The sequence below is a fragment of the Rutilus rutilus genome (genome assembly GCF_951802725.1).
Source record: "Rutilus rutilus genome assembly, chromosome: 20".
Lineage (NCBI taxonomy): Eukaryota > Metazoa > Chordata > Actinopteri > Cypriniformes > Leuciscidae > Rutilus > Rutilus rutilus.
The window spans coordinates 6,013,720-6,041,598 of NC_140225.1; the positions used below are offsets into that span (position 1 = coordinate 6,013,720).

A 27,879-nucleotide genomic window follows, 5' to 3' on the forward strand; every position below is an offset into this window, starting at 1 on the left:
CGTAAGGAAGACTACACGTCCCAGAGTGCATCTGTAGCCTCGCGAGAGTGAAGTTTAACGCTCGCACATGCGCGGCACGTCCGCTCGCGTTTTCTCACGCGCAGTCAATGGAGTCACTGCGTGTTTCTGGAAATACAGACATCTATGAATATTCATTAACAGATCAGTTTGTAATATTTAATTTAAATGGTTTATAATCGGATTCCAGCTGTTGCTTGATGTCAGTAAGGTGTTCACATGCGTGTTTAACACGGCGTTACGATTCACTGCGGCCTGACGATTAAATCTCTGTTATTAAACTATTAAACTATTATCATAGTTTAGTTTTCAGTCAGTAATCAAGTGTGAGGACTCATGTAAATATGGCAGACGAGGGAGCGGTTGTGATGCAGCAGATTGTGGACAGGTGAGTGGAAGAAATATAATGTAAACAAACGGCTAATGTGAGCTACATAAGCAGCCAGTCAGTATAAATACACACATATATGCTTTTATATAGTTATAAATATTCTTAAAGAACAATATATAGTAGCTACTGAGTGATTGCTTACCGGTTTAGAGCATTTATGCTCTTAAATAGAGATGTCTGTTATCTACACGATGTGACGTCTTTAGCGAGGGGGCGTGACCTTGAATTGGCCTTTTAATTTTGTTTTGATTCAGTCTTACTCTTTTGTTTATTTAGCCTACTTGTAGATCCAACCCCTGCTCTAAATATCAATATGTTAATTTTTTTTTTTACAACCGATTGCATATTTGAAAACGATATGTAGAACTGATTTTTATATTCTTTCCAATTTTGACACAATTATAGTAGGCTAACTATATTATACTACAGCAACAATAACATACTTACATGGTAATATCATTATTGACAATAGATATTAAAATGTTTTTATTATGGACAAAATAATATTTGACATAATTGACAATAATAAAAACGTAATAATAATTTTGTTATTATTAAAGGAGAACTCCTGTCAATTTTAACATTGAGCTAATTATTTTGTACATTTGGAGTGCTGTCAGTACAGAGAACAACGACAAAAATCGGTGTTGCCTACAACGTGTTATCCTCTTTTAAAATTTGCACCCTGTTGACTTCAATAGGGCAAGTTTTAAACCTGCTTTTAGCCTCTTAACATCCTTGATGTGTCATTACAAGTGCACAGGTCATGTGAGTGATTACTTCGGAGTGAACGCGAGTGAATCTGACTGCAGTAGATGTGAAAGAAATATATAAAAAATGATGTTTATTGTCGAGTTCGATGTTTATTGTCGATGATTGTCGAGTTCACGCGCGTGATCATAGGTACTAAACCTATGCGCGTGAACTCGACAATCGATTACTGTGGACTTCGACCGAAAACAGGATGTAAATACAGGTATGTGCGCTGGCTGAATAAACATCATTTTTTATATATTTCTTTCACATCTACTGCAGTCAGATTCACCCGCGTTCACTCCGAAGGAATCACTCACATGACCTGTGCACTTGTAATGACACATCAAGGATGTTGAGAGGCTAAAAGCAGGTTTAAAACTTGCCCTATTGAAGTCAACAGGGTGCAAATTTTAAAACGAGGATAACACTGTGTAGGCAACACCGATTTTTGTCGTTGTTCTCTGTACTGACAGCACTCCAAATGTACAAAAAAATGAGCTCAATGTTAAAATTGACCGGAGTTCTCCTTTAATGTGGTCTTGGGCTATGTGTAGATACTAAGCTTAGCATGGCTGTTATATAAGAGTAAGTTATGTGAGCAGAAAGTTACATTAAATAAGTTACTTTATCTGTGAAATGCTTTTTGTTTTCTGTTGAATGTAGTATAAATGCATTTTGTAATGTCATATTATAAAGTAGGCTATACAAAGTGCTTATATTACTTCTTGCATACATACAAATGTATGTTATTTGAGCTGTTAAGTTGATTAAATTCTCTTTTTAAGCGGTGGGATTACTTCTGGTTATGCATAGATGTAAATCTTGGCTTAGCATTTTTGTTATCTTTGTATGTGTCATGTGAATGCAATTGTTACTGGGTTTACCAGTTTACAGATGGAAAAAAGTCAACACATTTTGACTTAATATACATAATAATATGCTCATTACATTACCATTGTTGTATGTTTTACAATCTGTGGTATGATTGGGGTTTATTTTCTGAGTTAATCAACAAACACAGCTTAACTTTTGTATTGACCCCAGAATATTAATAGTAAAACAGTCATAAAAAAGTCATAAGATTGCCTGTTTGATCTGACTCGCACACCTGAGCACGTCACTGGATGGTTTCAACGAAGCTTTTTGCCACATGTGATGTTGATTCATGAGTATTATGAGATTTTACTTTTAATGAACCCAGCTATAGGAGGACAGTGTGTCCTGGAGAAGTTTATAATGACACTGTTGTTGTGGTCAGTTTTTACAGATCGACCCTCATGGGTCATAAATATTGCATATTCCCTATAATTGCATATTTTCTAAATATAGAGCATTTTTTTGGTAAATGACGTGGACAAGTTCTCATTTCAGTAATCATGCATTGGGTCACTGCGTGGAGTCGAGCTGTTCGGTGTCCTGACCTTGTCCATGTTTTTCCACTGAGACTGTCCTGTTTGCCTGAGGGCCAGCGCTTGCAAAATGAACTAGAAAATGATGTGACACACACTAGCAAATTTGTCCTTCCACTCGACAGCAAGATGCTAGAATCTTTTATATGTTAGTATGCATGCACTACCATTTTAAAGTTTGGGGTCAGTAGTTTTTTTATTTTAAGAAATTGATACTTTTATTCAACAATTATGCATTAAATAATGGAAGCTTGTTTCCACCATGGAATAAAAATGATAAAAAGGTAATTTTGACTTTTTATCTTGCCATTCTGGTTTCTTTTTTTTTAATTCTCAGAAAAAAGTCAGAATTGCTAGATATAAACTCACAATTCTGGCATTTTCCACTCAGAATTGTGACATTTGCGATTGCGAAATGTAAACAATTTCCTTTTTTATGTTTTTTTTTATTACGTAGCGGAAACTAGCTTCCATATTAAATGGATCACAAGTGTCAGTAATGACATTTATAATGTTACCAAAGATTTCTAATTCAAATAAATGCTGTTTTCAACATTGATTCAAAATAAGAAATGTTTCTTGAGCAGAAAATCCGCATATTAGAATGATTTCTGAAGGATCATGTGACACTGAAGACTGGAGTAATGATGCTGAAAATTCAGCTTTGCAATCAGAGGAGCAAATTACATTTTGAAATGTATTCGTTATTTTAAATTGCAATAATAATTCACAATATTAGTTTTTTTTACTGTATTATTGATCAAAGAAATGCAGCCTTGGTGAGCACTTCTTACAAAAACATAAAAAAACTTAGCAAATCTTAGCAACCCCAAACCTTTGACCAGTAGTGTACATTATGCAGATGTGGAAATATGATTTTTGAACATGTCGTCTCCTCATACTTCTGTTTACATTGTAAGGAAAAGTATATTTAGAGGAAAGTACTGGACTTGTGTTAGTAAAGTGGATTATTGGCACATTAGGCATATCTGTGTCAGTTGTCATGGTGAAAGCTCTCATCTCTCTCAAATGGATCCTGCATCCTTCTCTAATGTCCGTCACTGAGGCAACAACCTTCACAGGTCTGTGTGAAGCAGATAGCCGCTCAGCAGCATGAAGCTCTATCAGATTCACACACACACACACACACACACACACGGCCTTATCAAGGCCTGCCACCCGCAGCTGCTCTCTCTGCAATGCAGCTCTTCACCGGTTGAAAAGACGGGGTCATGCTTAAATCCTGTCTGACCTTTACGTGGCAGACACTCTATCACCCTCTTTTGTTCTCGTCGGTATTCAGAAAGCTGGCTCCATTTATTTTGGCTGTTTTTAAACCTCACTTTCTCCGCCTTATTGTTTTTCCCGGCACAGCTTTGATGTGTTTCCACATCATCATGGATAAAACGGGCTGTTTTTTCAAAAGTCTTGAAATAATCCATCATCTTTTGGACCTTATCGGTGTTATGTTCTGTGTGAATGAAATGTGGTTTTGCATGGTGCCTACTAGAGATGTATTGGTACACAGAAGTGACGGTTCGGTACGTACCTCGGTTTTGGGGTCGCGGTTCGATACGAGTTCTGTACGACAGGAAAAAGCAACAAATCCCCAATGCTTGGTTTCTGTTCATTTATTTTGAACAGACATTAGTGCAAATTACAGTTTGTTCCACCTCCCTGTCCTCCCTGAGGTAGTTGGTACAGCCTCCTTTAGTGTATTCAGCACTAAGCAGTGAACACAATGCACTCTTGCATTTTTGTAGGGCTGATTTTTTTTTTTTTTTTAAGTTACTTGATCACAATCAGCTACAAAACGGAGAAGCATCTCTTGTGTTATAAATGCACAAAACAAATAGAATAATGAAAAATAAAACTCCTGTAGTCTAGCTCTGGCGATTGGCACATCTGGATGATGTCGTCTGCACAGTACCCCCCTTATTATAACAGCGGAAACAACTTTAAATATGGTCCAACTCCAACTCCATTTATGGTCATACAGAAAATGAAGAAAACAAACATGATGCCGCTTTCTGCTGTCTTCTATGAAGTTAGTGGAGCGTGTCACAAAAACGTATCGCGTTTCGCGTGCATGGTGACAGCGTTGTTAAAATGATCCCCGTTCACACTGATCTGCGAAAACAACTAAAAACGCTGTATTCTGCTGCCAGGCCAGTAGTTGGCGACGTCACTTTGAAAAAAAAAAAAAAAAAACGTCACACCTATAGACCTAACACCTAATATGCATGCGCATGACGTCACCGTTTTCACAAATTCACGTTTTTGTTGTTTAAACAGAGACGATAGCTTTATCATTTTCAAAAACGTGCACCGTGAAATCCGTTTTCAGACTCCCAAAACTCAATTGTCGAATAAATGAATGGGCAAATTTTTTTCTTTAGTTTTTAGCTGAAAATGGTGTCGTGTAAACGGCCCCTAAATATACCATGACAGGGTGCATTATACTTTTTTTCAAAGTAATTTCAGTGTAAGGTCCAGTTGAATTTATCCTTGATTTTATTTTTTTTAAATCTTGCATTTTCATAAATTCATGTTGTTAATTTTTTTTATTTAAAACTTTTTATTTGTAAATAAAGCAAAAAAAAAATTCACTTACCTTTTAATTTATTCTAGTGATTGTTCAAAAAAAAAAATCGCATTTTTTCTAGGGCACTTGACTACAAAATTACTTGCACATTCATAGTGCAGGGATGTTTCCCAAAAGTTTTTGTCCGTGTCCATGAGATTTTAAGTTAATTTAAAGGAGAACTTGGTAACTTTTTTAACTTAATAAAACTGTCTAGAAATCATTTGGATGGTTAAACAACCTGTTCTAGTGATATTGGTGACTTTCCCCGCTCCCCCCAGCGTTCCCAGGCGGAAAACCAACCTTGCAACTTTGGGACTACCGTCCCGGCAAGATAGAAATTGGAAGTCTCGTGAGAAGCGAGAACAAGAACGAGAACGAGCGCGAAACACGAATTGCTTTACGGCAATTCAACATAAACACACGCACATGTATAATGATTACCCACCTCGGTACTCGGTAGACATAGCTCCACACGATACAGTTGGCTTGCTCCGATCAAAACAAACGCACATGAGCAGCGGTAGAGAGGGGGAGGAGGTAACCCCCCGCCGCAAGTGAGTTTCTTACGACAGTGTTGTTATATATAAGCACCCCCACAGCTATAGGGGGAGCTCGTGGGGAAAACATGCGACAACAAAAGGGAAAATCAGCAAAGAAGTGACTAGAGTTCGCTAGAGTTGCCGAGTTCAGCTTTAACAACACATTCTCATGTTCATGGTTTTCTGATGTTGGTTAATGGTCACTTGACATTCACAATTTATTGATAAAAAAAATTAGTAGGCCTACATGTTTCATTTACTTGAACAACAAGTATAACAAGTGCTAAAGAATAGTAGTTAGTGTTAGTGGTCTGTTAAAATCCTCAACCCTAAGCATTAAAAACAGCAAACAAAAATGTGAACGGCTGGCTTTCTGCATTTTCTGGGAGTCAAGATTTGCATGATTTTAAAAATGGGCATGAAACAGAAGTTGAGTCTTTTCTTCCCTATTGTGACGTATCTGAATGAAACGGCTTCTTTAAACAAGAAAATAAAATGTAGAGCAGGACTTGATTTTTTTCCATGGGGAATTGACTGGATGGGTTGTTGGATCATTGTGGTTTGCTATTGGTCGATCTGATGTCGTTGCAAGAGGGAGGGAAAGTTAATATGATTTAAGATTATGAGGACACGTCAATTTAAAAAAGTAATGATGTGCACAGATAAATGAATTAAATACTTCAATATTCCATAAAAAAGAAGAATTTTCTATCTTGTTTTCGTGGTGATTTTGATTTATTTGGCTCATGAAAGGTTTAATTGTGATCTTGCTTTTGCACTAGGATTTTTGCAGTATTACTCCTGGAATAGTCCCGTTTTTAAGAGGAAATTGCTGTCAGGATTTCTTTTTTATTGTATTTTAAACATGTCAAACATAAATGTAGTTTTTAAGTATGCTGGTAATTCTGTGTATGAATTCATGTTTCTCCTGGCTTTATACGTTTGCTGGTGAAACGTGATCTCGTGGATGGGTCTTGTGACTTTGACCACAGGGGAGAGAGTGTGTGTGTTTGTGGATCAGCAGTAGGCCATATCTGACCCCCCCCCCCCCTCTCCCAGTACAAATATAGACCGCAAGTTCAAGATGACTGACGTTACTGGAAAACAGTGACTGAAGTTACATGAACTCTGATGTAGCATTAGTGCTTAACTAGTGAAACCAACTGTAAAGTAGTCACAATCTATCACATAATAATTCTGTTTAAAAATGTTGGACTTGAATAATGGGACACACACACACACACACACACACACACAGAGAGAGAGAGAGAGAGAGAGAGAGAGTAGTGGCCAAAAGTGAGGGTATATTTGTTTTTAATGACCCTAAAAGGTTCCTTAAACCACCAAAATATGAGGAAAACATTTTATATTTTTAAATATGAGGGGGAAAAAAACACTAAACTTAATCTGACCAAAAATATTTGGCAAAAAAGGGAAATCTGATGTTTGCTTCCATGTTCAGTGTAATTTTTTTTACATTTACATGTATTTAACTGATATGGTATGCCGTTGGATAAACTCAGTTATTTATATGACAGATAAAATGTCATAATCGTGGCAGCCTTAGGCTATTCGTAGTAGAAACGGCTTGGATCTCGGAGACTCCTGTGATGCTCGGCTCTTTGTCGGTTCCCTGGCGATGGAAGTTTCTCTTGCTGGCTGTTGGCTGAAAGGTTTTTCAGGTTCCCACAGTCACGTGACCATGGCCGATGAATAAAGGCATTGTGCCGAGGTTTTAATGCCTCTTTAAATACAGTCTGATCTGTGTAGCAATGAGAACATGCAGGAGAGTTTGTGTTTGTAACACACCGTTGGCCTTCTTTTTGATGCTATTGCTCATACTTATGGTTTGGGGTTCATTGGAGAGTTTGTTCAGTGTTTAATACATTAAAGGGATAGTTCGGCCAATCCATCCGGCTCCAGGGGGATAAACTAAGGCCTTCTGAGGGTAATCAGTGCGGTTTTGTCGTAAAAATATACATATTTAAAACTTTATAAATGAAAATAACTGGCTTCCGGTAGCGCGTTCACAGAGATGGATGCTGGCGTATGACGTTAGGACGTAGCGTAGGAAGCGTCGTGACATAGAACGAACGTGACAGCGCAGCCAGAGAGCAGAGCAAATCAAAACTCTACGTTCGTTCTACGTCACGGCGCTTCCTACGCTACGTCCTACGTCATATGCCAGCATCCATCTCCGTGAACGCGCGTCGACCGCTACCGGAAGCCAGTTATTTTCATTTATAAAGTTTTAAATATGTATATTTCTACGACAAAACCGCACGGATTACCCTCAGAAGGCCTTCGTTTATCCCCCTGGAGCCGGATGGATTACTTTTGTGAAGGATGCATGCACATTTTGGGACTTGAAGGAGGTGAGCCCCATAGCTTCACACTATAACCACTAAAAGATCTAAGACACTTTCTAAAATAACTGAAAATGTGTTCGTCTGAAAAAAGATTGACATATGCATCTCGAACGGCTTGAGGGTGAATAAATCATGGGTTAAATATCATTTTTGGCCGAACTATCCCTTTAAGGGCCAGATTTACTAAACAGGGCAGATGGGAGTGTAAAGTCTACTGACGAGACACAAATTAAAGAACACAGGATCATTTCCATAATGACCAACACAATCTAGCAAGAGCAGAGCTAGTTAGCGCCTGGTTTAAAACATGCTTTTTTTTGGGGGGCGGTAAATAATGGAGCAAACACCAGTAAATTGACGAGCGCAAACCTTAGTAAATCACCTTGCGTGATTCATTTAAATACTCTCCTCCCATAAATGTTGAGTCTGAAAGGGAAACTCCTACAAACGCTTAATACACTGAAAAAAATTATTCGTTGAATTTAATAAAAAAAATGTATGGTAAGTGGTAGCACACAATTGATTTAAGCTACATTTAAACAAATGCATTAAGTTGAACTAAAATTGAATAAGTTCAACTTAATACATTTGTTTAAATGTAGCTAAAATCAATTGTGTGCAACCATTTACCATACATTTTTTTTTATTAAATTCAATTAATCTTTTTTTTTTTTTTTTTTTTTTTTTTAAATAACCCACGCCTTTTCAGTGCTAATTTTTCACTGCGTGTTTTTAGTAAATCCTGACAGTAGTTGTTTTTTTTAACACCATAAGTGGGTTTGCGCTGTTAGTAAATCTGCCGCTTAGTTTTTCCACAAACTGCTTCCACATTATCTGGCCAAAATCAAAATAAAGCATCTAAACTTTCATCATTCCAGTTTTTAAAGCTACATCAGTAAAAATTAGCCACTTTATCCATGAAAACTCTTCCTGTGTGAAATAGTAGCCGGTGTTAGGGCTCTTAGGGTTCAGGATATTTAAGCTATTATTAGGGTTATCAGTTGCAGAGACCCCCCTCGCTGTTGTATAGATTGTGTTTCTGTGTCATGTAACCCGGGCTCTTAACATGTAAAGAAAGGTGAGTGGTATCTGCTTTCTGCCCTCCTCATGGTATCTTATAGACATTAGAGCTGTATTCTGCAAGAACTGACAATCTAGAGGTCGAGAATCCTGCTTTTCTGGGCGTTTGTTCCTGGAATATTCGCATGATTTATTAACAGGAAATGGTCCGGTATATTGGAGATATTTTAACCATCATAAACATAATCGCAAACAGTGCTGAAAAGTAATTCCATCATATGTCTTCAGTTACAGCTGTGAACAGAATGCGATCACAGTTGTTCAGCTGGACAAAGTCAAAGTTTTATTAACCTTATTATTCTCAAGTTATGTTTGCACATGTGGAGATAAGGTGCTATAATTAATGCATGTTTATGTTATAGTAAAAGTCGGTTGATCTGAACATAAGTCAGCACTCCTGAAGAACAGGGTTTATGATCTATATTGCATGGCCACAAAATATTGGAGCTTGGAACGACTTTTAACGACAATAGTTGATTTTGATTCAGGGAATCATGAACTTATAAGTAAGAAGAAAAAAAAAAGTAACTACAGAACCTTATTGTTGAACCCTGTATTATAAGGTAAGATGATCCTCTCAAATAAAAATGAGTATTTTGTATTAGTAGTTTTTCATTTAAAGGTATAGTGGAGGATCTTTCCGAATTTTAGATAAGACCCGCCCTCTCCACTTTTTGAATAAGTTTGATTGATTCACCAGAATGATTGACAATTAGGAGGACCAATAGTATAGGTGATCCACCCGGAAGTAAAAAAACCTCCATTATACATAAAAATATTTTTTTTTATTATTCCGTAGTAGTTTATTATGTATTTGTATAGTTATATAGTTTATTTAAATAGTTTATTTTTTGTATATTTAAGTTTTTTTAAATTAGTATTTATTTTTATTAGAGTTGGGAATCTTTTAACAACACCATGATTCAATTCTATTTTATTTGATTCAAAGTATCATTAACTTACAACTAAGACAAGAAAAAATGTAATCTGTATTGTTAAAACCCTGTCCTCTCTAATGAAAAATTAATTTATTTGTATAATTTAAGTATTTTAAAAATATATTATTAATATTTAGTTTATTATTTATTTGTGTAATATATTTAAATATTTATGCGTAATTTATTTAAATTATTATATTTTGTATATTTTAAAATGTTATTAGTGATTTAATTTGATTTATTTGTGGTTTAAAGCACACTCGTTAATGAAAGAATTATTCTTTCTCAAAACAGACAAAAATCTCATCATGTTATCATATGTCATACCTTGTATGTATTTTGCTGTGGATAATATAAGCTGTAGTTTGAAACTTTACCCTCGTTGAGTGAAGGCAAACAAGCTTAAATCAGATTCTGTTTCACAGCACAATTTGTTTCACCTGGTTTATTAGCTGATAATCTGGTTGTCTGACCTTGACGGTACACTTTAATGAACACAGTTAGAGTGAGGGGTGACGGCCAGATGTCTCGCGTTTCACGCGGATGATTGTGTTTCTGATGTTTGTCATGATGGAGGCTGGGTTACTGGAACAGGAGAAGCACATTCTTAAGAAACATGGAGAACTCCTCTCCTTTCGTCACTCTTTATTTTTCTTCTAGTCTTTCAACTATCTATGATAGTTGCTTTCAGGACAGAATCATTCTAGACACATATTTTCTAGTTCTGTTATCCAGTACAAAATAGAATTGTAAATCTAAAAAAATTTATATTTACAAAAATTGTACACATCTTCCACCCGTTGCTTGTTTTGTAAATACCAATACTTTTTTTATTTAATAAAGTATTTTTTGGTAACACTTTACTATAAGGTCTCATTTTGTATCATTAGTTAAGGCATTAACTAACGTGAACTAACAATGAACAGTATTTATTTACAGAATTTATTAACCTTTGTTAATGTTTTAGCCCACAGTGCATTAATAATTTAGCCCAGAAAGATTTCTCTGTGATTTTAACATCTGAAAAATGACACCGTTAAATTGAGATCAGGTCATGTTTTATAGAAGATGAAGAGGTACATGAAATTACAAATCTAGGCTTTCTTGGGTCTGTGATGGTTACAGGAGGTTCATGACCCCGGTCACCTGAGCCGCTCTTCATCCCTCATGTTTTATTCAAAAAAAACGGTCAGAACGGAAAATCTGGCGCAGGAACCTGAGAGAAAGTCTCTGTCTTTCCTCCGACAGCGCAGAAACACTGACAGATTTGCCATGGATTATTTACAGGATCGACATTATTATCGTGATGCTAGACATTAAAATAAATAATATTGTCTTTGTCTACGATCTTAGAAAAAAGGGTTTAATGGATTCCTATATAGAAACGCAATTCTTGACACAATTTTAAAGAACGCTTTATGCCAATAAGGTTCTATATAAGGAGAAATGTCTTATGCATAATGCTTTCATGTTTAACAGGCTATTTTAAATGCATAAAATTTAATTACAATTTTTTTTTTTTTTTTGCATTTAGCTTTAATTGATTCAGTTTGCATTCATTTTTTATTTTAATTAAATTTTATGAATGCAAACTGAATCAATTAAAACTAAATGCATGAAATGGTCCCATGCTGGGAACACCTAAAAGGTTCTATGTATGATTTCTGTATATAATCTTTTCTTCTAAGAGTGTAATCAGAGATTTGCCGCAATAATCTAAAAATTAAATTAAATGAACTTAATTGGTTTTAAATTATCTTTATTTGCAAAAAATGGTCATTTGGAATTGTGATAATTTGAGTAATTTATTGGCATATTATTTCAATTCAATAAACCCCTAGTAAATAAAACTATCTTGAACACATTGGTTTGGAAATGTTCATGATCTGGTTTCATTTGTGCTTAGTCACTGACCCATTTTACTCTGCAGTTTCTTTTTTCCCTTGATACTTTAAAGAGTTGAACTATAAAAATAACTCCTGCAGCTGTAGTCTGCTGAGCCTTGAACTTTACACAATAACATGACAAACTTTCTCCTCACCTTTATGTTTTTATACTTTGCCCTGAATCACAGTAGGAACTCATATCAAGCCAAGTGCTGATGTCTCTCTGGTTTTTTTTTCCGTGTGTTTTACAGGAGTTGCTGGGTGTGTTTTGCCACAGATGAGGATGATCGTACAGCGGAGTGGGTGCGCCCGTGCCGCTGTCGTGGTTCCACCAAGTGGGTTCATCAGTCGTGTCTTCAGCGCTGGGTTGATGAGAAGCAGAGGGGAAACAGCACCGCACGCGTCGCCTGCCCACAATGCAATGCTGAGTACCTCATCGTGTTCCCTAAGCTTGGTATGACAGCTCTTCAATGCTGAAGTGTCAGTCAGCTTTTAAAATCTGATCTTGTATCAGTGTTTAATATACAGAGAGAATATATGGTCAGGAAACCTGTTGTTTTTGCAATTACGTTTGATGATGTAGTGACACTTTAACATGTTAAAGATTAAATATGTTTAACACTACCGTTCAAAAGTTGGTCGGTATGATTTTTTTTTTTTTTTTAAGAAATATCTTATGCCCACCAAGGCTGCATTTATTTGAGCAAAAATAGAGTAAAACAGTAATATTGTGAAATATTATTACTATTTAACATAACTTTTTTTTTAAATAATATATTTTAAAATGTAATTTATTCCAAAGCTGAATTTTCAGCATCATTACTCCAGTCTTCAGTGTCACATGGTCCTTCTGAAATCATTCTAATATACTGATTTGTTGCTCAAGAAACATTTATTATTATTATTTATCAACTTTGAAATCAGTTGTGCTGCTTAATATTTTGGTGGAAACTGTGATACATTTTTTCTGGAATGAATAGAAAATTCAAAAGAACAGCATTTATTTGAAATATAATTTTTTTGTGACATTATCATTTTTTTTACTGTCCCTTTTGATCAATTTAATGCATCCTTGCTGATTAAAAGTAAAAAATTACTTGACCCCAAATTTTTGATCAGTAGTTTAATATCATAATTATCGTTATAGTTTTTGTTCTTAGAATTTTCTGTGTGAACAGATCCTAAGAACATTTTTGTTGAGGTTTAAGGCATAGTTGATACTAAAATGTCTGTTGTAACGCTCTCATACTCATGTTGTGAAATAAGGGAGGATTGTAAAGCTAGTTTAATGGCTAATTAAAGCTGGGTAGGCAATTTTTTCATGAACACTTTTTGTTATACTGGCTTAAACTCTCTTCACATCCTGATAGCAATCAATAATAAAAGTGGTCTTAATATTAAAACATGTACATATATATTTTGAGGAAGTGTCAGGACCAAAAAATGTTCGTCCAATCATTGAATTTGGTCCGAACGAATGCATTGATAGGATGTCCTACCTGCCTGTCCACATAGGTATTCAACATAGGCATTAGCGCGTTCAGTAAGGCTAGAGTAGTAGACAGACAGTCACAGAGCGCCACAAACAAACAGCAGCCTCATTTACAGTTCCTCCTGAAGTAAAACATCAAGCTTATGCTGCGTTCACGCCATATTGTAACCGTAATTACGAGATGGCAACCCGTGACGTTCTGCGGATTTATGCATTTCTATGTCAACACTATGAATGCCACTATCTGCAGCAGTCAGGTGGTACATGTCAGCTCAGGTTGTGCGCGTTCATGTGTTTTAAAGGTGGTGTGGCATTAAAAACGCTCTGAAGGGAGGGTGGGATCTCAGGCTTTCAAAGCTAGCTTGCTATTGCTAGCTTCTCCGAAATTGCCTACTCTACCTTTTAATGGCCAAGTTGAAAGTGAAAAAATTCAATACATCGTCCCTGCCTTTGCTGGGAATATAATAAACAGTTTTACATACCACACATTACAAGCTGAATTCTAGACATTTGTGACATGCTTTCGCTTTCATAGACTTTATCAAACTTCATCAAATGTCACTGCAGTAGTTATGAATAGTTGCATGTTTTTTTTATACTTAGTAGGTCAATCCTGATTCCAGAGAAATCCTTCTTTTGATATTGGTGATGAGGCTTTGCTTGTGATTCCAGTAATCCGCTGCTCATGAAACGAAATGTCATTTTTCATCCTCTTGTGTTTCATCGCTTATGTAATTGATCAGGTTAGAGTATAACAGCATTAGTTTCTCTTCACGGTGTGCTAATACTCTTCCTCAGACTGCATCTCCAGAGGGCCAGTCTGTCGTCCTCTCTCGCTCTCCGTCTCTATCCACAGCGATGGGGTTATTCTGGGATACGGTTGTCAGGGTGACCGTGGCCGACTGTGAAATTGCTTCAATCATCCCCGTTCAACTTTCAAACTTGAGAAACTAGTGGCCCTGCAGGAGCAGGATTGGACACCCCTGGACTAGAGATTGTGCTGATTTGACTGAAGGAAGATTCTGACATGGGGAATGTTTTTCCTCTTCTTGTACTGTTGGTAACAAAGATGAAAGTCCTGATGAGGCACATTCAGTTGTCAGATTTCAGCAGCCCGCAGACAGGGACGTCTTTTCACATCAGACTGACGGGAAACTGCGTCCACACATTACCTGCATAACAATGCAGTGCATACTTTACAAACACTCTCATTCCTTCCATGGGACACATTGTGTTCATGTTCCGGGCTCAGTTTGCTGGATTTTATATTTAGGGTTAGGGTATAATAATGCGTGATGTCTTGGTGGATGCAGTACTCCATTGAACCCATAGAGTTATTTCATGTATAAAGCCTTCAGACCTAGCCTGACAAGCCAGACCCACATCAAGATGTTGGGAACACACCATTGGCAGGGCTCAATCCGAGGGGCGGGATCAACGGTTGTCTTTCAAACTCCCTCTGCACGCAATAGGATATCGCTACAACCAACCAGAGCGTTTTCCCACCAGCGGATCTAGTTGATAGATTAAACTTTTGCCGTATCTGGTCAGCAAAACTCTGAACACATCTTCCTTTTTAAAGAATGACTTCAGTGCCATTCTTTGCTCTTTTCTCAAAGAAAAGCTTAACTCCAAGTCCTCCAGAGTCGCGTCCAAAGCCGATTCGAAAGACCGCTGTTCGCCAGCAGCAGCCGCCATTCTTTGTTTTCAAGTAGCAGGGAATATACACAGAACCGCCACAACTCTGCCGTCATTATGTTAAGCCCGCCCACCGACTCTATACACGATGTGATTGGCCTGACTAGAGTTTCGTTTCTCCAGCTCGAAAGTCAACGGAGAGTTGCTAGACGACACTGGTTGCAAAATAAATGTTGCTGCCGCTAGGGTGCGTCTAGATTTCTAGGCTACTTCAGACCTTCAAGTGATTTAAATTTACATTTATTTCCTTTTCCCTACGTGGAATCAGTTGTTTAGACAGTAATTGATTTTTTTATATATTTTTTTTATATTATTGTCACATTTCCACACATGCTTCTGTCCTGGTCTACTCAATGATGAAGACAGTCGGGCTGTTTCGAACCCTAGTGAGCGGTCTACTCTCTATATGATGTCTATTCACTGCTGTATAGTAGATACTACATTTGGTTTGAGACTTTTTCCAACTGTTAAAAAAAAAAGGATGTTCTAAGTATGTTTTCTCAATTCAGCCTAAATTATTCTATCTTAATCTTAAAAGGCAGCATGATTTAGCTGTTGTGTATCTGCCTTTGTATGATATTTTACATTATTTTATTTATATGATGCCTTTAAATGCTCCCTAGGTAGGTCACTAGGGTTTGAAACTGAGTCTTTTAGAGACGGGTATTGAATGGTGTGGCACAGACACGAAGATGATGAAAGAACATCTGTCTTTTTCAAATATAATACTCCTGATTAACTTTCAAGATGTTCTTCTGAGCTGTGCAGCTTGAGATGACATCACATTGAAGTTGTTTTACGCAGCTTGGCATTGGAGAGGGTTTGTAGGGAACAGAAAGTCCTTGTTTCACAGCAGTTCTTTGGCAGAGCTGCTCAGCTGGTGTGAAACGAGAGAGAATAGACTGCAGATGTATTCCTGCTAAGTGGAGTTTAGTTTTAATGATCTTAATAACGGAATCTGTGGCCGGCAGCAGAAAATGCCTGAATGTTTCCTGTTGCCAGTAGACATTAGGTTCTCGCTGCAGTGCCAGAGAGAAAGTCAACCAGATTCCGGTGCTGTCATCAGAATATTCCATATTCATTTTCTTGAGAGGGGTCAGTGATCTCAACACACACCACACACACACACACACACACCAGAAAGTGTCTGCTATGCATTTGAGAGCTGAATTAATATGCGTTGAAAGCTAATTTACATTAGAAACTTCTCACAACCTTTACAGGAACTTTTTGGTCTGATGACGAATTTGTATAGATTTATATGTTGTTTGTTCTTTGGTTTTTGTACTGCAGACAATCAGCCCATGAGTTTTCTCAGGCCTCAAAATGAGATAAAATAAAATAAAATAAAATAATATTTCTTTGTAGTTTAATTATAGTTCACTTAGTTTGATAAAGATTGCCCTGAGATTCATATATATATATATATATATAATATAATAAATATATATATATATATATATATATATATATATATATATATATATATATATATATATATATATATATAGTATGATTAGTATGATACAGATTTACATATATATATGTGTATGTATGTATGTATGTATGTATGTATATATATGTATATGTATGTATGTGTGTGTGTATATATATATATAAATCTGTATCATACTAATTAAAATATTTTTATTTTTTTACTGCAATTCAGTACTTTGCTAAAGGTAAAATGGTTTTAAAGGGATAGTTCACTTTGAAACTAATTTTTGATATGTTTTAGCTTACCTCAAGGGCATCCAAGATGTAGGTGTCTTTTTTTCCGCAGTAGTTTCAATTTTGATATTTTTAGGTCAAACCGTTCTTGTCTGTCAGTCATATAATGCAGGTCGATGGTCACTGTCTCAAAACACAAGCACAGAGTCCAAATTAAAACAATTCCCCATCGTCCAAATTAAACAATTCCCCATCATAAGTACACATTGATGGCCTAAGACACGAAACGAGCGGTTTGTGTGAGAAAACGAACAGTATTTATATCGTTGTTATCTCTTGAACACAGCACACGTCCAAATGATCTAACGGCGCGGGCGGGTATAGATGTATACACTAGATGTCGCTTGGCTACGGTTTCGTTCCAATGAACTGCAGTAGCCAAGGCGACATCTATTTATATATCTATACCCGCCCGCGCCGTCAGATCATTTGGACGTGTGCTGTTTTCAAGAGATAACAACGATATAAATACTGTTCGTTTTCTCACACAAACCGCTCGTTTCGTGTCTTAGGTCATCAATGTGTACTTATGATGGGGAATTGTTTTAATTTGGACTCTGTGCTTGTGTTTTGAGACAGTGACCATCGACCTGCATTATATGACTGACAGACAAGAACGGTTTGACCTAAAAATATCAAAATTGAAACTACTGCGGAAACAAAGACACCTACATCTTGGATGCCCTTGAGGTAAGCTAAAACATATCAAAAATTAATTTCAAAGTGAACTATCCCTTTAAATTGTGCATAATTGTTAAAAAAGAATAGAATACAAAAAAATATACATTCCCTTAATTTTCTCTTTATTTTCTTACATTTTTTCTGGTAAAATCTGAACTATTCTTGAGATGTTTCATGTTAAACTCTTTCTTTGGTTGGCAGAGCTGTGGTTTCATGTACAGCACTGGATTAAAATGCTCTGTGTATGATAAATGTTAAGTGGAAATGAAAATGAAGTCATGATTCAGCAGAGAAATGAGGAAATGAATGTCCTCCTCAGTCTCCAGAGAGTCGTCCCAGACATCTCCTGCAGTGGAGGGTATTTATAGGTTGAGAGGAAAGCAGGTTGTAGGTCAGTAAATATTGCATGATTTCATTTCCACTTTTGAGTATTTCCTCATTCCTTTTTAGGACTGTTTCATAAAGCATAGGTCATTGAGACTTGTGTGCTTTGCAGTGGTTGTAAAACTTAATTCATGAGTCATGTGGGATTTAATCATCATTGGTCACATATGGAACGAACGATAAAGTGATTATCACTCTTATCAATTTTGGTTGAATAATCATGACACAGTCAGGCTCGGGCCGAGTGATTGATTGTTTCTCATCAGAATAGCACCTTCTGCCCCCTGCTGGAGAGACGGAAACCAGAGTCACTCCTCCTTTCATTTCTGGATTCATCACCCTCTCTCGATCCTGCTGTCATAGTCACATGATTCAGACCTCAATATCAACCTGTTTTTTATATGTAGTCTCCCTCTTGTTGTGTGAAATTGTGTGTATAATACAGTATATATTGCTTAATATCTACATAAGGGTATAGAATAGTACATTTCTTTTCAAAAGTTTGGGGTTGTTTAAAAAAAAAAAAGTATCTTATACTCAATAAGACTGCATTTATTTGATCAAAAAAACATTAAAAACACTAATATTTTGAAATATTATGAAAATTTTTAATTATAATATATATATTTTTTAATTATAATAATATAATATAATATAATAATATATATATTTTTAATTATAATAATATTAATTATAATATTTTCTATTATAATATTTTTTTTAAATGTAATTTACTCTTGTGGTGGTAAAGCTGAATTTACAGCATCATTACTCCAGTCTTCAGTGTCACATGATCCTTCAGAAATCATTCTAATATGCTGATTTGCTGCTCAAGAAACATTTTTAACAACATCTTTGTGGAAACTGATGATTTTTTCAGAATTATTTCATAGGAATATATAATTAATAGAAAGGTCAAAAGAGCAGCATTTATTTGAAATAGAAATCTGTTGTAACATTGTAAAAGTCTTTACTGTCACTGTTGATCAATTTCATGCATCCTTGCTTAAAAATAGTTTCACAAACTTTTGATTGGTGTTATATCTGTAGTTATAAACTGATATTCAGCTAATATTAGGTTAACAGAAGTTTATTAAGTTATCATGGGAAAATATTAGCATGTATATCAGTAATGTATAGGCCGCCGAATTTCAAGATATCACCATTAGCCATTAAAAAAGCCCATTTCATACCGGAAGAGCATGTTTAAAAAAAATGATTTGATCAATAATATGTTATGACAACATGTTTTTACATTGCTTTTACTCATCAAAATAAGTTAAGCAATTTTCAAAAAAAATTATGTTATACAAAATTCAACTAATTTCAGTTTAATGTAATTTAAGTTGAAATGACTTCAACATCCAAGTTGATCGTACTTAAAAATGCAGCAACTTTTGTTGTGTCCAGGGCCGGTGGTGTATGTGCTGGATCTGGCAGACAGGTTGATCTCGAAGGCCTGCCCGTTTGCTGCTGCTGGAATCATGGTGGGATCCATTTACTGGACGGCTGTCACATACGGGGCTGTGACTGTCATGCAGGTGAGACATCACTCACAGCTCAACTGATTTCACAAGCGTTATTTGATTCTTAACAATCTGTCTGTGTTCGTCTCTCAGGTTGTTGGTCATAAGGAAGGTCTGGATGTGATGGAACGGGCCGATCCTCTCTTCTTGTTGATCGGCCTGCCCACCATCCCAGTTATGCTAATTCTGGGGAAGATGATTCGCTGGGAAGATTACGTGCTCCGCATCTGGAGGAAATACTCCAATAAGCTTCAGATCCTCAACAGTATCTTTCCAGGTCAGTGGTGACTAGGGTTGTTATTTTTTACTAAACCTATGAAAACATTTTTGTTAATTGAAATAAAAAAATAAAAAAATATTAGATGAACATCTTATTTCAGTTAGTTAAAGCAACATTTAAAATTTTTGTTTAGTTTAAATAAAATGGATTTTTTTTTAAATGGAAATAATATAAATAAACAAAATAATAATAATGAAAAAAGACAAAAGCACATAACAATAAAAAAAAAATTAACTAAAATTAAAGTGAAAACTAAAATGACAAAAGTAAAAAAAGAATTCAAAATATTAATAAAAACTAAAATAATATAAAAATGATATAATCTGTGCCTATATTACATAATTTTGGACATTCTTTATATTTATAAATGTTCACATACACACATGTATTTAATTATCTTTTGAATGCAATTATTATGTTTATTATTTCATAATTATATTTATTATATTATTTAAATATATATGGTTTAATATTTTAAATACATATTCAGTGTTTAGTGTTAGGTTATAGAAATTTCCTATTTTATCATGACCTACGATTTCTATCTACATCTTTTCTGCCATTTCTTTCTACCAACAGAAACAAATATAAACAATTCTATTGTCTTGATGGAAAAGTGAATTTTTAACACTAATACAAAATGTATTGATTGCAAATGAAGTGTAAATAAACACTTATTTTACACAATATTAATTCAAAATTCAGTTTAAACTGTCAGTATAATTTTAAAACGACACAATGAAAAAATAAACCAGCTGATATTTCTGTTCATCAGCTTGCAGGGGCTTAAATGAACACTGAAAATGCAAAATGCAAGTAAAAATCTGAGTATATAAAACGGTGTCAATCACCAGTTGGCCTGTAACATTTTTTTTATGAATTCTAACAATGTAATGTTATGAGAACATGTACCGGTACGTGAACAAACATGAACAACGGCTCGAGACGGTTTACGGGGACGGTTTTACAAAAGTTTGAGCTTTGCCAATTTAATTATTCAAGCACAAGAAGGGAACGCAATTGGCCCTGTGTGGAAAGTTTTGTGTGCAGACACATAATGAATTGAGTTCTCTTGTCTACTTGCGCTTCAACGGACAAATTCACACAATTTTTTGGTATTCTTTACTAGTATCTTAGTAAACATAGTCAGTCATGGCTTAAGTGAACGTAAATAGTAGATAAAGACAACGCATGTGTATCAGTATCAGTATTGGACCAGCGCATTAGTCTTAAAGTGACAGCAGCCTAATATTTCTGCTGCTATCTGTGTTTGCAATGTTATGCCTGGTTCAGATTACAAGATTTTTGTGTCTGTTACGATAGTCACTGTGTCAGATTACACGATTTTGACTCCTAAAATCTTGTCCTGTCATGGACAAGAAACATGTCAGACTACACGTTGCTTTCCGACCAGTCATCGCGTGCCGTCACACGCACACAATTCACTCACAAACATTCACTCGCACACATACACACACACACACTCACTGTCGCTCGCTCACTCACTCACTCGCGCACACACACAATCGCTCTCGCACGCACACACACTCGTGCGCGCACACACACACACACTCACTGTCGCTCGCACACTCGCGCACACTCACTCTCGCACACTCACTCTCGCTCACATACTCACTCACTCTTGACGGAACCCGTCGTGGAGGACCGTTAAAAAATTAAACATGCTAGTCTTTCTGTCGTGAAGCATCGCAGACGCGACGTAGGTTGTCGCCCACTATGACACACTATACGAGATGAAACGATCGAATCTTGCGTCCCGACACCCGTTGTCGTTTACGAATCCCCACGACACCCTACGTCAAACGGATCGTGCCAAAATCGGGCTAAAATCGTGTAATCTGAACCAGGCATTAGTCAAACAACAAGACAAAGAAAAAATCACTCAATGCTCTTGACTGAATAACTTTTGTAACTTTAATAAGGATTAAACAATGTTTATTTATACAGTGAAGCCTATCCAGTGTCATTTTACATTTGATTATGTCTCCACCTGAAAACTACTGTTACTTGTCTCTATTAATGTTTTTAATTTATAGTAGTTAGGCTAGTAGTTTTAGCTGTGGCAAGTTTTAGGTTTTAGTCAGTTTTAGGCCCTGTTTAGTTATATTGCTTACTACAAGATTCTGTGATGCGCAGGTATCGGCTGCCCGGTGCCCAGGATCCCGGCAGAGGCCAGTCCGCTGGCCGATCACGTGTCAGCCACACGGATCCTGTGCGGAGCCCTCGTGTTCCCCACCATCGCCACCATCGTGGGTAAACTGATGTTCAGCAGCGTCAACTCAAATCTTCAGAGGACCATTCTGGTACGAGGAACATGGTGGAAACCTATGGGCCAGATTTACTAAACAGGGCAGATTAGCATGATAAGCGCAATTCCAAAAACAGCACAGATGGGAGTGGAAAGTTCTGCGCGTGACCTACCAAAGCAGCTGGATCATTTCCATAATGACCAACACAATCTATCAAGAGCAGTGCGAGTTAGCGTCTGGTCTAGCATGCTTTTTTGGCGTTTTATAATGTTGCAAATACCAGTAAATTGACTAGCGCAAACCTGCAAAAAAAAAGTAAAATCACGTTGCATGATTCATTGAAATACTCTCCTCCCATAGATTTTGCGTTTGAAAGGGAAACTCCTTAGCCTAGAAATCTAGACGCACCCTAGCGGCAGCAACATTTTATTTTGCAGCCAGTGTCGTCTAGCAACTCTCCGTTGGCTTGTGAGCTGGAAAAACCAAACTCTAGTCAGGCCAATCACATCGTGTATAGAGTCGGTGGGCGGGCTTAACATAATGACGGCAGAGTTGTGACGGTTCCGCGTGAATTCCCTGCTACTTGAAAACAAAGAATGGTGGCTGCTGCTGGCGAACAGCGGTCTTTCGAATCGGCTTTGGAGTTAAGCTTTTCTTTGAGAAAAGAGCAAAGAACGGCACTGAAGTCATTCTTAAAAAAGGAAGATGTGTTCGCCGTTTAATCTATCAACTAGCTCCGCTGTTGGGAAACGCTCTGGTTGGTTGTAGCGATATCCTATTGCGTGCAGAGGGAATTTGAAAGACAACCGTTTATCCCGCCCCTCGGATTGAGCCGTGCCAATGGTGTGTTCCCAACATCTTGATGTGGGTCTGGCTTGTCAGGCTAGAAACTCCTACAAATGCATAAGCAATAAGATCAGCCGCAAAAATAACCCTGTCCACGCCTTTTCAGCGCTCATTTTTTACTTTAGTAAATCCTGACAGTAGTTTTTCAGCGCCAAAAGAGGGTTTGCACGGACGCAAGCTGTTAGTAAATCTGGCCCCAAGTCTATGATATGTGCACATGTTCCCTCATACTGATGACCTTTATCTCTCTGTCTCTCAGGGTGGCATTGCGTTTGTGGCTATTAAAGGGGCGTTTAAGGTCTATTTCAAGCAGCAGCAGTATCTCCGACAGGCTCATCGCAAGATCCTTAATTTCCCCGAGCTGGAAGAGGCCTGAGCTCATCAACCGATTCCATCCACCGGCATTCTGGTTTCACGCAGCTTTAAGAGACACTACCGCGCCGCCACACTACTGGACATTTTTTTTACAGACGCTGGATTTGGTTTTCTTTTCCCTGTGAATGTGACTATTCTGTTTGGAGTTTGAACAGTGATTCAGCTTTATTTCAGTCGACGTAATCAGACAGTCGTGTGTTACTTATTTTATGGGCTTTGACCTTTTAAGAAAGAGAATAAATATTGAAAGAACGTTTTATATTAATAAGTGATTGTTTTATATTGAATTAGAAATGTTCGGGTGAATCCACATCTTTCTGAAGCTTTAAAGTATCCTTAACATGCAAAACGACAACATGCCGTTTCACGTGAAGCACTTTTGCAGATTCTTCCTCCACTAATTAGCCTAACAAATGGAATATTAAACATTAAAGGCAAACATAAATATCTAAAGCAGTTCATAATGAGCTAATAAAATAACCTTTATTATGTGGTGGTTCTTCTCAGATAAACTGCTCAAAGAAATTTACCCATTTCACTCAAAAATAAAATATATTTTGCTTAGATTTTTTTTGTTGTTTCAATATGAATTAGATTTAGTATGTATCATATACTACTGTATAACATACTTAAAATGATGCTTAACAAATGTCTTTATTTGAAATATTTCACTGCAAAAAATCCTAACTATAGGCTTTTTGAAACAACGTTTGTATGCTGATTTTGGGGAGAAATATGACCCTGACAGCTTTTGTGAAATTCACTGTCTCGCCTGCCTTCACATAATTTGATCGGCCGATCATCTTTATTTTCCATCTTTGTAGTGTTGATGTCTGAGTTTCAGGGAGTCACTTTTATAATTCAGAAATCATGTGATAATTTGATTTAGTCTGTTAAGAGCCTTGTAGAAACTAAGAATCCAGTCTGAGTGTTTGGTCCTTTGATCGATTACTCTATTAAAACATTATGGTAACCGGATGCCTCATAACTGCTGTTAATAAACCTGTTTCATAATAGATAAATGGCCTCTGGTAGAACTTTTAAGAGTAATAGTGGCCTTTTTTGTTACACCACGACAATATGTGTGTCTTAAAGGTCACAGATGGACAAGTGTATTTGGTGAACATGCCAATTTTTTTTCTGAATCGTTGTGTTTGATGACTTCTGATTCAAGAAGCACATCTGGGAGAAAATAGTATATAAATACAGTGCAGTGATGGCATACTGAGCAACAGTACACTAAAGTGTGAATTTATTAAACATCATCTAGTGTGCATTGAGAGGCAGGTGTTTTATTTTAAAAAGCTTGTGTAATTAAAGGTGCAGTAAGCGATTTCTGAGAAACACTGTTGATATTTGAAATCAACCCAAACAAACACACCCCTCTCTTCATTGCTCCGCCCCCAACAATGCCTGAACACGCAATGCAAGAGTGGATGTCTCTTTATCATAACTGAAGCGAAGCAAAATAGTGCTTCGAGAAAAATAAAGCAAAGATGGCAAACGAACGACAAGGAAGAACAAAAAATAAACATACAGTAAATACTAGTAAGAGTTGGTAGTTAGTCGCCAGCAGCTCCAGACAGACAATGACTCTCAAAACTGTCCTGTTACTCAGTTATGGAGCAGAAACAACAACCTTGGCGTCCGTTTTCAGGTCTTCCCACTTAGGTCTCTCCAGCGCTGGAAAGCCTTTCTAATATTAGCGCGGGTCCTAAAACTCTTGCCTGATCATAACCCTTATTTTTCCAGTGATATTCCTCTGACCTTTTCTCTTTTGTAATGTCTCTCAGCCATCTCTCTTTCTACAGTCTCTCCTCTTGCTCACTCTTTCTCCTCCCCCATCATGAGTGGACACGCCCCCTGCTGCTGATTGGCTACAAGTGTGTTGTCGCGCTCGGTTCGATCCACTTTCAACAGCGTTTCCCAAAAATCGCCCTACTGCACCTTTTAACTCCGCTTTACTCCTAATTAGCTGTTCGAGTATTATTTGTCCATAGAGCTACAGCGCATCATTAGAGCTTATTGATGATAGACGTAACACTGAAAGAACATGCTTAAAGGAGCCGTATGTAAGATTGTGGCCAAAACTGGTACTGCAATCACTTTCAGAGCGGTGTATTCCCTCCCCCTACCCCCTGACTCGAGGTTGCCAGATAGGCTGCAGGATCCAGCAGGAACGTAGGCTGCTACGTAGCTGTGGTAACTAGAGCAGAGCTGGCAACCCGGATGCTGAAACACTACTGACTTCGTGATTGGTAGATAGGTGGAGGGTGGCGCTTCAGGCCAAAACACAAGATGACAACATCAACATCAGTTGAGGGCTGCAACTTCACTTTTTAAATGACAATATCCTGGCCGGACTACTGTTGTCAGTGATATAAGTATTTGAAATTAACATGATTTCTTAATGTCTAGTGACATTTCAGGGCCATTTTGATTAATTGAAATACATTTCTTACATACAGCTCCTTTAATGTTGACGTAGTTGCTAAAAATAGTGTTTATCTACACCAACTACAAGACAGTTATTCTGTTGCCTAAATATGGCACAATAATGTCTCCTGTTGTACAGATGAAGCATAATGCCAAATACAGAAAATGTATGTTGTATAAATGGATGAGTTGTACAGATACGGCTTCTGGATTTATAGTTTCTGGTTGATTTATGTAAATAAATGTATTTTTCCAATGCTTGACTGTGTGTTGGGCAGTTTGAGTTTTTATCTTGGACTAAAAACCAGGAGGATTTTAAACGCATGTCTCTTAGCTTTGAGATCTATTACTAGTGTACTCCTAAAATCTTTGGCATCAAGATGCAGAATTGCTACCCTTCCCTGTAGTGTTATTTTTCAGATAATCAGACTTGCCTCGTTGGTTGATCTATGTTCATATGCACAGCTCCCTCAAGCTAAACGGGTTGTAATGTGTGTGTTGATGCTTTTGCAACAGAACATTCTTACATTCTTTATCTTTAAGGAGGCAATATGTAATTAAAAAAAAGAAAAGGAAAATTATTGAGAGCAGGAAACCATTTAGGAATAAATGTATTTAAGGGTCATTTGAAATACTGAAATATTGACTCACTATATAAAATATTGTCCAATATATTACAATATTATATAATATTTTACCCAATATAACCACTAATTATTTAATCAAACCATTAAATTTTTTTTTTAAAATATTGACTTGCTTATGCATATCCAATATGCACATTGATTTTGTTTTTAGGGTTTACTAGAATAGGTTTTCATACTTGAATGTTAAAAAAACTTTATTTTTCACACATTCGACATTGTTGCAGCTCCTCTCTTCCCAGTCTGCCAGTAACGCTCTGTTGAGTTCCTGTCTTTATGAAGCCCCTCCTTCTGAAAATCGCAATGGTCTCTGATTGGTCGAATGGACCAGTGTGTTGTGATTGGTCAACCGTTTCAAGCGTGTTTCGGAAATGCCACGGGCTCTTATCATCATAACCGCAAGTTTCAATACACAACTAAGGCAACTCAACTAGGCCCCGCCCCTTTATTTTGCATATGCCTTGGGCGGGATTTATTTAAAGTCTGTTCCCAGAAGAAAACTCAAGACTACCAATGAGGCGTTGCAGGGAATATGAATAATTCATCATGTGGAATCTAGGCCAGGTAAAACTAACCCGATTTAGCTGGACATGCCATCATTTGCAACACTGCATATATTCATAATCCAGATTAATAAAATAACTCATGAAAACAAGTAATATGCAACTGGAAACTTTAGCACTTTTGCATTTTGAGATGTACTGTGCACTGATGAAGTGAAGGTTGAAATTATTTTTATGGTAATAGCATACAGGTGAAGTTGAGCATAAAGTGCAAGTTCAATATTCCATGAAATACCAATTATCTATTAAAAACCCCTCCTTTGTAATGTTTAACAGGTTTAAGAATGTAAGACAAAATCTTTAGTGCAGATCAAAGACAAAAAAAGAGAGACACGAACCGAGTTCATACAATTGTTTAATGATCATAAAACAGAAATCTCTCCCACAGATACACAGCACCATTCCCCAGTGTTCTGTTGCACTTCAAAACCACCCAATAAACTCGACACAAGACGGTCAGCAACTGAAGACCCGTTTCTACCTCACGACTGCAGCTGGGAGCACACAAACTCAGATTTGAACCGAATGCAACATCATCTTAAACTCATTCATGCAGAGTAACGCTCCTTTGATTTCTTTACTCTAATATTCTGCCTAGTGTTCAACCACAGTATGAGCAAACTACATGTGACATCAGGTTACAGGAAACGGTGAGAACTACAAGCATCGGTTGCAGTCACTGACTTACAGAACTGATTCTAGAACAGTTAAAGAGATTCGGGGGTGCAACAAATGCTCCAACCGCATGCCAACTGCATCTTTGGATCTGAAAGTAATCTAAAAGTTTACGATCCACAAAATTAAAATAAATACAATAAAGTCACATTTACTCACCCTCAAATTGTTTCAAAACCTGTATTTTCATCATTTCATGGAACAAAAAGCATCTTTTTTTTTTTTTCCATGAAATAAAAAGCATGCAGTGACCTAGAGCCAAATGAATGGTAGTTCACCCAAAAAATGAAAATACTGTCACCATC

General features: G+C 36.8%; 1 protein-coding gene across 1 annotated transcript; it reads left to right on the forward strand.

Annotated features, from left to right (window-relative positions):
- The first annotated feature begins 15 nt into the window (after positions 1-15).
- On the forward strand, positions 16-25,953 carry marchf5 (membrane-associated ring finger (C3HC4) 5). The gene is made up of 6 exons (XM_084390544.1): positions 16-406; positions 12,225-12,427; positions 19,370-19,500; positions 19,579-19,762; positions 21,923-22,089; positions 23,141-25,953. Exons 1-6 carry the CDS (start codon positions 363-365, stop codon positions 23,255-23,257), a joined length of 846 nt encoding a protein of 281 aa, XP_084246670.1. The 5' UTR covers positions 16-362; the 3' UTR covers positions 23,258-25,953.
- The last annotated feature ends 1,926 nt before the right edge of the window (positions 25,954-27,879 follow it).

Coding starts and splice junctions, on each gene's coding strand:
- marchf5 (XM_084390544.1), top strand. CDS start 363: ATGGCAGACGAGGGAGCGGTTGTGATGCAGCAGATTGTGGACAG. Junction 407..12,224: donor ATGCAGCAGATTGTGGACAG/GTGAGTGGAAGA, acceptor TGTGTTTTACAG/GAGTTGCTGGGTGTGTTTTG. Junction 19,501..19,578: donor GGGCTGTGACTGTCATGCAG/GTGAGACATCAC, acceptor TTCGTCTCTCAG/GTTGTTGGTCATAAGGAAGG.